Source organism: Nerophis lumbriciformis, linkage group LG09, assembly GCF_033978685.3.
Source record: "Nerophis lumbriciformis linkage group LG09, RoL_Nlum_v2.1, whole genome shotgun sequence".
NCBI classification, from domain to species: Eukaryota; Metazoa; Chordata; class Actinopteri; order Syngnathiformes; family Syngnathidae; genus Nerophis; species Nerophis lumbriciformis.
The window spans coordinates 30081824-30095887 of NC_084556.2; the positions used below are offsets into that span (position 1 = coordinate 30081824).

Here is a 14064-nt window from a genome sequence, read left to right on the forward strand (position 1 = left end):
TAGCATTGAACTGACATGACGCCTGCTGTAATATTGTCACAAACATTACGTCTCTAATGGCTGTGCTGATGGTAAATAGCAGACACTATCAAGAAATGATCTTGGATTGAGCTACAAACATGACACTACTACCAAAAATGTATCGGGGCGGATGCAGGTCCGAAGCAAAGAAAGACTAGCGGGAGATTTTTTCCAAAGGAAGTGGTAGTGAAACTATCACGCTTGTGGCTATTTATTGCTACCACGCAAATTTCCGATAGCTAACATTAGCATTAGCATTTTGATTTGAGTGAACTAGTCCAGCAGGAACATAGCCAAGACAGCATCAATCTGAAATACTTTGTCTTTGAGCTCACATCAGCAAGTCAATGTTGATCCTGTCCTGACTGTCCATTTATCCAGGTAAGCTCCGACAAAACTTTTTGTTTCTTTGGTTGTTTTACAGCTTCTGCCATGATAGCAGTAATTGCACGCAGGCGTTCGCATCGACTTCCGTCTTTTTAACAAACGGGGACAGAGGGAGTGACGTGTGCCGTAAAGCAAGTCAAAACATTTGTATTTTTTGTGTGCGGCAGGGTTCCTGTCCCCCTCCCCAAAGTCACTAAGTGCCAGTGAAGGCGATACATAATATCGGCCTACCGATATTATCGGCCGATAAATGCGTTAAAATGTAATATCGGAAATTATCGGTATCAGGTTTTTTTTTATCGGTATGGGTTTTTTTTGTGTTTTTTTTTGTTTGTTTTTTTATTAAATCAACATAAAAAACACAAGATACACTTACAATTAGTGCACCAACCCAAAAAACCTTCCTCCCCCATTTACACTCATTCACACTCATTCACACAAAAGGGTTGTTTCTTTCTGTTATTAATATTCTGGTTCCTACATTATACATCAATTTATATCAATACAGTCTGCAAGGGATACAGTCCGTAAGCACACATGATTGTGCGTGCTGCTGGTCCACTATACTACTAACCTTTAACAGTTAATTTTACTCATTTTCATTAATTACTAGTTTCAATGTAACTGTTTTTATATTGTTTTGCTTTCTTTTTTATTCAAGAAAATGTTTTTAATTTATTTATCTTATTTTATTTTATTATTATTTTTTTTAAAGTACCTTATCTACACTATACCTGGTTGTCCAAAATAGGCATACTAATGTGTTAATTCCACGACTTTATATATCGGTTGATATCGGTATCGGTAATTAAAGAGTTGGACAATATCGGAATATCGGATATCGGCAAAAAGCCATTATCGGACATCCCTAGTGTCAATGTATCATCCCAAAAGTTATGAAAATATTTAATGAATGTTGAAAAGTGAGTCCAGTAAGTTGGAATGTTTGGATGCTTCAAAGGTGGTACTAATGAGAAGCAGCTGGAAAAGTTGATGAAGCTCTGACTTTTTTGTTTTTTTTTACCTTCCACAGTAGTGAACTGATGGGACTTTTTAAGAAGACTTCAACTCACCTGCACTGACAGTGACCGCACTAACAAACTGTTCCCTCCAGCTGCTGCTCCCCACCACCAGAGCCAGGTTAGTCTTCTTAATCAGCTTGTCAACCGTGCTCTGTGGAGAAACACAAAGACAGCAACTTTGATTTATTTTTTTAAACCGTATCAGTCCTGCATTAAGGTGTCACAGCTAAGCACACAGTGAATCACCAAAACAGACGCAAAGGAGCACAGAACCAAGTGTACCTCAGGAGAAAAGCCTCTTTGCAAGCATTATGTCGTCTTTTTCCACCAGTGCAGAAAATATAGAGCTCTTATGAGCTTGAACTGGAAAAAGATGAGCAAATGGCTTCTGTAGCTCTAAAAGGGAGGAAAGGAGCGAATACTTTGAGATTAAAGTCATGATGTCATCAATGCCAGCTTGGAAATGATGCAGCTCTAATAGAAGCACTTGAGTAGAACCTTAAATATAGGATGGTTCTTGCAGAGTAATAACATTAATGACCTGATTAGAACGAGTGGTACATGGTCGTTTTCCTGCATTGTCATCTTTATTAAAAGCTAATTATAGGCTACATTTGCACCAAACAGTGCATAAATGTGTCTGCTTCATGTCAACCAGGCTGTTACAGCGCACACGCGTTTGGTGCTTCCCTCTTCTGCGGCAGCGCTCAGAAGCTCCGCTGTGAGCACCAGACACGCCCCCTCGCTCATCACGCGGGCCGCGCCCACACTCCGCCGCAGCCGGAGGCAATCAACACCCAACGCACCTGGAACTGATGAGGGAGGACCGTATAAGAACCTTCGACGCTGACTCATCGTCGTCGGAACGTCGTTCTGCTCGCAGTAAGCTTCACGTCTCTGACTTCCCTCCAGCTCACGCTCGTTTGCCTGCTTTCCTTGTGCCTCATTTCCTGATCCCAGTGTTGTCTTTCATTCTTCCCACAGTACCCGTATTCCAGCCTCACTGTATACCTCCGCTGCCATATTTCCCTCCTGGACTCTGCTTGCTCTTCCCGATCCTTGACCCAGTTTTGGACTTCCGGATTTCGCCCTCCTGCCCCGATCTCGCTTGGACCTTGGACCCTCCCCCTTGGATTTCCCTTTGGACTTGGACGCTTTTCATTCAACACGCACCTCAACATAATTTATGGTATTTATATGGTAAATTCACACACATAGTTTCTCATGCAAAACACATAGTAGCATACACACTCCATTCACTCATCAAGCACGCAATAAACCTGTTGAAGCTTGATATCTTGTTATCGTGCCGTCTCCTTCCCCAGTACGACATAACAGTACGTTCCGACCACAATGGAACCAGACGGCCCTCCCAAGTCTTTGCCCGGACCTCTGGCTAGGACCTCCCCCAGTGCAGACTTGTCCTCACTCCAGTCTGCCATCCAGCAACACCAAGTCCGTTTTTCCACCCTGGAGGACAAATTGGACGTTGCTTTCGCCAGCCTGTTGTCCAAGATCGACAACCTCAGCATTGGTCAGGTGACACCCCCCACACCTGTCATTAGCCCACCCAATACACTCGCCACCGGGGGCGCTACACCCCTCCGGGAACCTAAGATAGCAAGCCCTAAAAATTTTGAGGGAAATTTTGAAGACTGTCATGGCTTCTTGGTTCAATGCGAGCTAATTTTTCTACACCAACCTTCCCGTTATGCTAATGACGGTGCTAAGATTGCTTTTGTATTTTCCCTACTATCGGGACCAGCGCTGAAGTGGGCCACGGCTGCTCTCAGTAAAGATTCTAGAATAAACACCAATTTTGCGGCTTTTCGCAAAGAATTTTTGGCAGTATTCGACCATCCTGCTAATGGCGGAGACGCCGCTTCCAGACTACATTCCATGCGACAGGGCCCCCGATCGGTGGCTACTTATACCTTGGAGTTTAGAACCCTGGCGGCAGAGAGTGGATGGGATGACAAGGCACTTCAAAGCGCTTATCGTAGAGGACTAAATGACTATTAAGGACGGTTTGTTGCGAGACAGACCTGCTAACTGTCAAGACCTCATTGAGTTAGCCCCTCTATTCGACCAAAGACTTATGGAACGTGAGGCGGAGAGGGAGAGTAGTTTTGGCAACACAGCTTCTGCTAGAGTCTCTGGGTCCACTAACCGTTCCTTCACCCGAAGTCCTGTCTCCATAACACCGGTTCTTACCACACCTCAAGAACCCATGCAGATTGGCAGGTCCCAACTATCATTTGAGGAACGAGAACGGAGGTTCCAACTCCGACTCTGTCTATACTGTGGTCGGGCAGATCATCTGATACGCGACTGCACGCTTCGGCCAAAAGATCGGACTCACCAGTCAAGGGTATCCTGGTGAGTCAAACTTCTATCCCCACGACTCCCTCCAGGAGGAACCCCAGTATTTTGTTCCCCGCAAGCTTGACCTGGCAAGCTAGGACGTTGTTCATGGACGCATACCTGGACTCCGGAGCCGACGAAAGTTTCATGGACTTAAGGTACGCCCAAGAAAAATGTATTCCATTAGTACCTTTTAGAAATTTTTGTGTCTGCCCAGGCTCTAGATGGTCACCCTTTGGGCCCTATCAAATACCGCACTAAACCATTGTCCCTTACTCTTTCTGGCAACCACACAGAGACCATCAGCTTCTGGGTTTTGGACGCTCCAGTAGCCCCCCTCGTCCTAGGCCGATCTTGGCTCGTTCAACATGATCCCCACATCTCCTGGTCTACTGGCAAGATTCTGGCTTGGAGTAATCACTGCCATGCTCATTGTCTTAAATCTGCAGTAGTTCATTCCAAAAGCCCTAGACCAGCCTCACCACCGGTGGACCTCTCCCGAGTCCCCAAGGTTTACCATGATTTAGCCTCCGTTTTCAGTAAGGAACAAGCCTTGTCTCTTCCACCTCACAGTGCAGTCTGAAGGTCTATCGACCTCATCCCTAATGCAGCCCTCCCTAGCAGTCGATTGTATAATTTGTCCCTCCCTAGCAGTCGATTGTATAATTTGTCCCTCCCTGAAAAACAAGCTATGAAAGATTACATCTCGGAGTCCCTTGCTTCTGGTATCATCAGACCATCTAAATCACCTGTCGCCGCTGGATTTTTCTTTGTGAACAAGGAGGATGGGTCACTTCGTCCCTGCATCGACTACCGTCAACTGAACAGTATCACCATTAAGAACAAGTATCCTCTACTCCTACTTAATTCATCCTTTGAACCTCTCACCCCTGCCACCATCTTCTCCAAGTTAGATCTTCGCAATGCTTATCATCTGGTCCGCATCAGGGAGGGAGACGAGTGGAAGACAGCATTTAATACTCACCTGGGTCATTTTGAATATAAAGTAATGCCTTTTGGACTGACCAATGCTCCCGCTGTCTTTCAGGCCCTTGTCAATGACTTTCTTAGGGATATGATTGATCGATTTGTGGTGGTCTACCTGGATGACACTAATTTTTTCCAAGAACTCTCAGGAACACCAGCACCACGTCCGTCTCGTCCTTCAACGATTACTGGAGAACCGCCTATTTGTCAAGGCTGAAAAATGTGAGTTTCATTCCTTGTCAGTTGATTTTCTTGGTTTTGTCATTGAAAAAGGACACATCAAGGCTGACCCAAAAAAAGTGACTGCGGTAGTGGAATGGCCTCAACCCTCTACTCGTACCGAGTTACGTCGTTTTCTGGGATTCGCTGGATTTTACAGAAGATTTATCAAGGATTTCAGTAAGTTGGCCGCACCTCTTCATGCACTTACATCAACCAACAGACCTTTTCAGTGGAACCGTGAAGCAGATATGGCATTTTGGTGCCTGAAGAGGAGCTTTGTCTCTGCACCCATACTTGTGTATCCGGATCAAGACTGCCCCTTCATTGTTGATGTTGATGCATCAGATTCAGGAGTTGGGGCAGTCCTCCCGCAACGCTCCAAACAGGACAGCAAGATCCACCCTTGTGCATTTTTTTTCTAGACGTTTATCCCCTGCTGAGCGTAATTATGATGCTGGGAACCGGGAGTTAATTGCTGTCTACGAGGCTTTAAAGGAGTGGAGACATTGGTTGGAAGGTGCTAAACATCAATTTCAGGTTCTCACTGATCACCGTAATCTCCTTCATGTCCGATCAGCCAAAAGACTCGATCGGCAGGCCCGTTGGTCTCAGTTTTTTGGTCGCTTCAATTATGTTCTTTCTTTCAGACCAGGATCCTGTAATACCAAAGCTGATGCACTCTCTCGCCAGTTCTCGGAAGAAACCCCCGACAAGACCCCAGAAGAAACCATTCTTCCACTCTCCAGGATTATCGGCATGGTCATTTGGAAAGTGGAGGGTCTTGTCCAAGACTCCTTGAAAGAGAGACTGGGACCAGATGGCGGACCTCCCAACAGATTATTTGTTCATCGGGAACTTCGTCCTCAAGTTTTGGAGTGGGGACATTCCAGTGTCTTCCTGTCATCCGGGATTTCAACGCACTCTTTCCTTCATCCGCCGGCGGTTTTGGTGGCCATCCATGGCTAAGGATACCCGTGAGTTTATCGCCGCATGCAGCACTTGTGCACAAAATAAACTATCCCACAGACCACCGGCAGGACTGCTGTGTCCTCTTCCCATCCCTAGTCGGCCATGGTCTCACATATCTATGGATTTCTGTTACGGCGCACACGCGTTTGGTGCTTCCCTCTTCTGCGGCAGCGCTCAGAAGCTCCGCTGTGAGCACCAGACACGCCCCCTCGCTCATCACGCGGACCGCGCCCACACTCCGCCGCAGCCGGAGGCAATCAACACCCAACGCACCTGGAACTGATGAGGGAGGACCGTATAAGAATCTTCGACGCTGACTCGTCGTCGGAACGTCTCTCTGCTCGCAGTAAGCTTCACGTCTCTGACTTCCCTCCAGCTCACGCTCGTTTGCCTGCTTTCCTTGTGCCTCATTTCCTGATCCCAGTGTTGTCTTTCATTCTTCCCACAGTACCCGTATTCCAGCCTCGCTGTATACCTCCGCTGCCATATTTCCCTCCTGGACTCTGCTTGCTCTTCCCGATCCTTGACCCAGTTTTGGACTTCCGGATTTCGCCCTCCTGCCCCGATCTCGCTTGGACCTTGGACCCTCCCCCTTGGATTTCCCTTTGGACTTGGACGCTTTTCATTCAACACGCACCTCAACATAATTTATGGTATTTATATGGTAAATTCACACACATAGTAGCATACACACTCCATTCACTCATCAAGCACGCAATAAACCTGTTGAAGCTTGATATCCTGTTATCGTGCCGTCTCCTTCCCCAGTACGACATAACACAGGCACATGGATAAAATGCGTCAAACGTCTAATAAACTTTGCTTGATTCATGTAAAATTACTCACGTATTTATAAGATATCTCTCTTTTATAAGAGGGAAATGATTAGTGTTAGTAGCTGCGACCATAGACACCAGCAAAACTCCTACAAAATACTGGTTCTTGCCACACTGCTGCTATACACCTTAGTGTTTATTGTTCCACTAGAATAAATTATCTACAATACATTGCTGTTGACAATCCTCTGGGAATTTATGCTCAGAATTCACACATATAGAATTGTTCAGGACATTCAGGCTATAACATTTTTATGTACAAACACATTTTCCCAATTTCTCGTGTTCACGGAACACTTATTCCCTAATAAAATATTGTTACCACAGCCAAATTTTTTCCATTGATTCAAACCCTTTCACAGTCTTAATCTTAGTCAATTGCTAATATGCTAACATTAGCATGTTAGCGTGCTAATATTAAAATGGTAACTTTTTAATCTCATTTTGCAGGTTTGTACCTCTCAGTCAATTTTTTTTTGATATTTCTTGTATGCTTACTCTGAGCATCCTAACGTTGTGGGGAAAAAAGAGCAAAAAACAAACATGCTAACTTTTTTGCTCATTTGATAAGTCATGTATTTTGTTACTTGAATCCATCTTGTTAGCATGCTAGCTTTTTAGCTAATTTTGCAGGTATATACCTCCGAGTCAAATATTTTATTTCTTGTATGCTAACTTTAAACATGCCAATGTTAGCATGCTCGCTATTTTACTCATTTTGAAAATATACACTACATCTAAGAGTTATATATTTTTGGTAGTATGCTAACATTAGCATGTTAGCCTTTTAACTAATTTTTCAGGTGTACACTTCAGAATCAAATATTTTGTCATTTCACAAATGCTAACTATTAGCATGCTAACATTAGGCCTGGGGCGATAGCAAATTTTGCTGGACGATATATTATTTGACAAATTATTGATGTTAAACAATATTTTTCAACCATATTAAGCATAATACATAATTATAATGCAAGTGACCCGTTAAAACAAAGTCAACTTTTTTCATTAGCATTTTTTACTTTTGTAATTGAAAAATCAGGAACTTTTATTTATCCTAATTACGTAACTTATTTTTCGGACTACAAGGCGCACTTAAAATCCTTTCATTTTCCCAAAATTTGACAATGCGCCCTCAGCGCCTGATGTACGTATTAATTCTGGTTGTGCTTACTAACCTCGAACCAATTTTATGTGTTACATGGTGTAGTTTGTAAGTGAGACCAGTAGATTACAATCACACATAAAAGATATATGTGGACTGCAGGTTGACGCCTGTTCAATAAATGGTGCTAGCAAGTACCCATAAGCAAGCAACACCAAAATGCAAAATGTTATGTTTCATAGAGAATATAGAACATTACTCACACTAACGCTAAAACAACTGTCAAAATGTTTTAATACGACTTTGGTAAGCTTGGAAGCCGCACCACTTGATGGCTTGTCGGAGCATTACGGCTACCATAATCAGACGTACTGTGCTTCAACATACGGGTATTGTTATGGTGTGTGTATAACGACCCCAAAATGGCACCTATTAGGAGACCTATCTGGCGTTTTGTTTTGCATTATGCAAAACCAACTATTGCTACCTGCTGTTGTGTGTTTGGGATCTGCATAAATCCCAACATTTTTCGGTGCGTCTGCCATTGTAGTCCGCGCCGTAGTGAACAATCTCCATCTTCTGCTTTTGCCATTTATAATACCATTTTGGTTTTTTTAGAATATTTGGGGTGGTGTGGCTTGGTTGGGAGAGTGGCTGGGCCAGCAACTTGAGGGTTCCAGGTTCGATTCCCGCTTACGCCATCCTAGTCGTGCTGTTGTGTCCTTGGGCAAGACACTCTACCCACCTGCTCCACACTGGTTTAAATGTAGCTTAAAAGATGTAGATAATGGGTTTCACTATGTAAAGCGCTTTGAATCACTAGAGAAAAGGCGCTATATAAATATAGTTCACTTCACTAATATGACCCTTTTAATGTGCCTGTGGAAGACTTGCTCTTTTGGGTTCTTCTGACCACCAATTATTGACATGACCGCCTCGTTCATCTTTCTGAACAATGATTTATTTTGCAATAAATGTTGTTTGTGTTCGTTTTCAGTCATATCTGTCTGTCTCCCCCTCACTCTCGTTTGTGCTCGGGTTTTCTCTCCACCATCAACAACCTTTCTCCTTCCCGACCGCTGCCTTTAACAGAGCGGCAGGTGATCAGACAAACACCCACAGCTGTGCCATCTACGTACCTGCCGCTAATCTCGTAGCCGGTCCTGACACGCCCCGCTTCTCCGCAGGCCACGCCCCCCCACAGTGCTCTATAATTAGATGTGCCTTTTGCATGAAAATACACCTGTGTAGACCTGTTTATCGGCAGTTCGCCTTATAATCTGGTGCGCTCTATGGTCCAAAAAATACGGTAAACAAGCAATGAAAATAAAATAGACTCTTAATATCTGTCAGCAAAACTTGCTGTAGTTTGGGTCTTTTTTGTTGTTTGTTCGTGTTGATAGGGTGATCTTGCTCATTCGGTTTGAAGCCAACATATTCCCTCAACTTTTCTCTCTTAAGTGTTGCTACCCTGTGGTGGTTCTCACTAGCGACAAGCAAGGCTCTGATGCTGTCAAAAGCTAGAAGTCCAGCTTTAACTCACAGAGACAAAGATTGTGAATGAGTGACAAGAGGGTTTATTCCGTTCATGTAGTTCTGCTATTGAATGAACATGCTGAGGTCCTGACAACGATAGACAGAGTGAACCCTCTTGCACCCAGTTTGGAAGCAAGAGACGAAGAAAAGAAACACACACAGACATGACAATTTATCGCTGCCGAGAAAGTTATCAAGTCAATTTTAATTTATTGTTTGATTAATTAACTTAGGTCCTTAAATGTGGGCGTTAATGGTCAAATCTGACCTTCTGCCTATTCTCCCGTCGATTTGAGTTTATTTGTTTTGCGCGCCCCTTTCAAGCTGGTATAAGTCCAGGGCCCAGAGAAGGTGAAACTTTATATTGCACTTGAATTTTGAATGCAGTGTACACCACTCAAAATAAACTGATGAAAGAAACTTCCATAAAACTATCAAATCTATTCGGGTTGCTTCAATTTAGACACCTCATTCATTGAGATGAGTATAAAAGGACCATAGCGCCAGTCTGTATTAACTGTCAAAAATCAAAAAGCACATTGTTGTTTTGTGTGTGCGACCACAGCGGAAGGGGACCACACGTATATCGACCGTACTTGAACATCCTGGTACTGACAGACGTTCCAAACGATTTCATCTGGCCTGTGATTATTGCCCCAATGTACTGTAACTACTCAAAATAAAATATGTGTATAATGTACAAAACACAACACCAGTGAAGTTGGCACGTTGTGTAAATCGTAAATAAAAACAGAATACCTTGATTTGCAAATCCTTTTCAACCTATATTCAATTGAATACACTGCAAAGACAAGATACATTTGTTATTTTTTGCAAATATTAGCTCATTTGGAATTTGATGCCTGCAACATGTTTCAAAAAAGCTGGCACAAGTAGCAAAAAAGTCTGAGAAAATTGAGGAATGCTCATCAAACACTTATTTGGAAAATCCTACAGGTGGACAGGCTAATTGGGAACAGGTGGGTGCCATGATTGGGTATAAAAGTAGATTCCATGAAATGCTCAGTCATTCACAAACAAGGATGGGACGAGGGTCACCACTTTGTCAACAAATGCGTGAGCAAATTGTCGAACAGTTTAAGAACAACATTTCTCAACCAGTTGTTGCAAGGAATTTAGGGATTTCACCATCTAAGGTCTGTATTATCATCAAAAGGTTAAGAGAATCTGGAGAAATCACTGCACGTAACATTGAATGCCCGTGACCTTTGATCCCTCAGGCGGCACTGCATAAAAAAGCGACATCAGTGTGTAAAGGATATCACCACATGGGCTCAGGAACACTTCAGAAAACCACTGCCAGTAACTACAGTTTGTTGCTACATCTGTAAGTGCAGGTTAAAACTCTACTATGCAAAGCAAAATCCATTTAATCAACAACACCCAGAAACGCCGCCGGCTTCGCTGGGCCCGAGCTCATCTTGACTGATGCAAAGTGGGACAGCGTTCTGTGGTCTGACGAGTTCACATTTTTTTGGAAACTGTGGATGTTGTGTCCTCCGGACCAAAGAAGAAAAGAACCATCCAGATTGTTCTAGGCGCAAAGTTCAAAAGCCAGCATCTGTGATGGTATGGTATGATATCTGAAAGTGAATAGACTATACCAGGGGTCTACAACCTTTGCTATCAAAAGAAACATTTTGCCGCCTCTTCCACTAAAAAAAATAGTACAGATCCGCAAAACATAACACAACCCATAAAAGTTTTAAGCTTTTTTATTTTACAAGAAAAGCAATTTGTCCATGTGTATTTAAACTCTTTTTCCTTTTGTCTTTTCTTTTTTTTAATTTTTTTTAGCAAGTATTCATTGTTAGCTTATCCAAGGGGTTGCACACTCAAGAAGCTGAACGAAACACATAGGCTTCCAGTCCCTTTTATTTGCCTTCCTCGTGCCTCAGGACTTTATATCATTCACGGCCTCACAGTCAGTCGGAAATGACAGAACTCTTTTTAAAAATGCTAACTTTTCTCACTCTGGGGTTCAAAAAATCCTGAGGGAGCCACAACAAGGAGTCAGAAGAGCCGCATCCGGCTCCATAGCCACCAGTTGCAAAACCCTGGACTGTACAATTTTGTCAAATCCTTAAGCATTTCTGGTTTCAAGGGCTCCTTCACAAATTCCCTTAGAGTTTCATCCGTAATGTTTACTGAACGTTCCCATGTTCAGTCTCCAGAGTCAAGAACTTTTGGAGAGCTTTGAAGGATTATTGCCATTCATCTATATTTTAACTGTGTTTCACTCTCAGTCTGTGCAGTTCCATGGTCAGCCGAACTCACCTTTTCACTTCTGATTTCCGTCATCTGTGTAGTAACAAATGCAATCAGACTTAACAGAGCACTCTAGGTAATGGCGACTGAGGCCATTTACCCCTCTAATCTTTGTAGGTCTTGTATTGTCCTCTGCCGTTGTCCATAAAGTGCATACATATTCTATAATATTCTATTCTATACTGCTACTCTTTAAGAGCTTCCAATGCCCAAGGATACTACAAGTTTTTAGTTCTTGCAACCTCACTCATCACAGATTATCATTATTACTTGAATGGACTCCAAAGAAGTCCTGTGAAATGTAATTGGTATCTTGAACCACAATGCAAACTAAATATATCGAAGCCTTTTTTGTTTGAATATAGAAAATCATTCCATTCAAGTATCAAAACCCCGAAAGCTCCACTCCCTCTGTGGCTCTGCACAGAAAAAGCAGCCTGGAAGAAAAGAATGGATGGATGAGCTGTGTTTATATTTTTATCGAGTAACCACCACCACCCTGTGGTCATTTGGAATCCTGTGAATGTAATTTTTAATTCACTTCATTTTTGTTAGAGTTACGTATCAATCAACCAAGGCAGGGCGTGGCCTTAGAGCGTGAAGTTTCATTCAGTAAAAGTAGTGTTTGAGGAATTACCTTAAACTCATAAGACTCCTCAATGACCACCTCTAGGCTGGTATGCTCCCCCAGGCATGGGCAGCCCATCTTTGCCACGTCCTCTGGACCAATCGGTGTCTTGTTATCATTGGTGTCTCCTGCACGAGAGGACAAATGTCAGCTGGGTGTCCAGAACAAGATTGGAAACATTGTAATCAAAATGAGCAAAGATGATAAAATAGTAATCAATCAGTGGTCTTATTTGCACTGCTGGCTCAACAGAAGCCGTGTTAGATAGAGGATCAAATCATCACCTTGTCTAACTTGTGGCCACAAAAGTCATAAAGTGGACATACTATAATAAACATTAGAATGGAAATGTGAAGTTGAAAGGATGCCAAGTAAAAAAAGAAAATTTGTCAGGAAATGGAAACTCAGTAGCATCAGTAGCTGATGTAAACGGTAGTAACCAGACCAAAAAACTTAGTAGGTAAAGAACAGAAATGACAGTATTTTGTTTTATTTTGTACTTTACTTTTCCGTATTCATCTGCATTCTTATCAGTGCTATATTTTTATCTTTATTTTTATTACCATTTTTGTAAGCACAAGAGGTTGTACACCACCAAAATCATGTAACATCTCACAGCAGGAAAGTATTTTATCAGCACCTGCTTTTTAGGTCTTAAACAAGTCAACTATGTTTGCAGTGCAATGTGCAATGCTGTTGTTATGTCATCATGTTGTAAAGACCACACAGATCCATCACCGTGTTTCTATTCATTCCAATGACACTTAGCTGGAAATACGGTAATATTTATGTATGGCATTCATGTGCAGAGCACAGACCTTTGACATGATGTATCACAGGGGTCGGGAACCTTTTTGGCTGAGAGAGCCATGAAAACCAAATATTTTAAAATGTATTTCCGTGAGAGCCATGCAATATTTTTTAACACTGAATACAACTAAATGCGTGCGTTTTTAAGTAAGACCAACATTTTTAGAGTATAATAAGTCGCTTATTCTTTTTAATAACATTGTTATTCCGAAAGTAACCAATAATAAATAACAGTGACGTGCAGTTAGGGGAGGCAGGTGAGGCGGGGCCTCACGTGCCATCATGGAAAGAAAAAAATGTAAAAAGAAAAAAAAAAAATTAAATTGTTATATGTATCCAGTGATTATACTATAAAGTTATTTTCCATTTAACTTCACCGGTTTTAGATTATTTTTATTCAAAATCGCTGAATTTTCACATTTGCCGTTCAAATACTGAGAAGAGACTTGCGGTGAGTCACCAGCCAGTTGAGCCTCGCCGTGGATTGCGCAATGCTAACTGCTGGCCTGCTGTGCAGTGAGACCGTATTGCTATATGAATTATATTATACATTTCCATAGTTTAGTTAGCTGAGGTATATAATGTACAGTGTATTTTGTCAACAACTGTATGTGTGTAACGTATTTCTTGTGCTGAGCAATCATAAAACGGCTGCTTAGACGCACTGGGTGAGGCTCGCAGTAATCCCGCCTCCTGGTGGTAGAGGGCGGTAGTTATCCCAGAGATCATTCTTGCGACTACTCGGCTGCAGAAGAAGTGACAACAAGCAGCAACAGTTAGCAGCGATCGTTTATTTTTTCCTCTCGTCTGAACTTTTAACATGGAGTATTACATACAGTATCTAAAATAAAACAGTTTTTGATATGCCCGTTTGATTGTGGACTATTA

The 14064-nt window shown here is 42.5% G+C and overlaps 1 protein-coding gene across 7 annotated transcripts in view; it reads right to left on the reverse strand.

Moving 5' to 3' along the window:
- Window positions 1-14064, reverse strand: part of slc8a4a (solute carrier family 8 member 4a) — a 102389-nt gene that overhangs the window by 23381 nt on the left and 64944 nt on the right. For all 7 annotated transcript variants that reach the window (XM_061963384.1, XM_061963383.2, XM_061963379.2 and 4 more), the window contains 2 exons: window positions 12376-12494; window positions 1482-1581 (listed from right to left, as the gene is read on the reverse strand). In XM_061963384.1, coding sequence (XP_061819368.1) covers window positions 1482-1581; window positions 12376-12494 — 219 coding nt within the window. The remainder of the gene's footprint in view (window positions 1-1481; window positions 1582-12375; window positions 12495-14064) is intronic.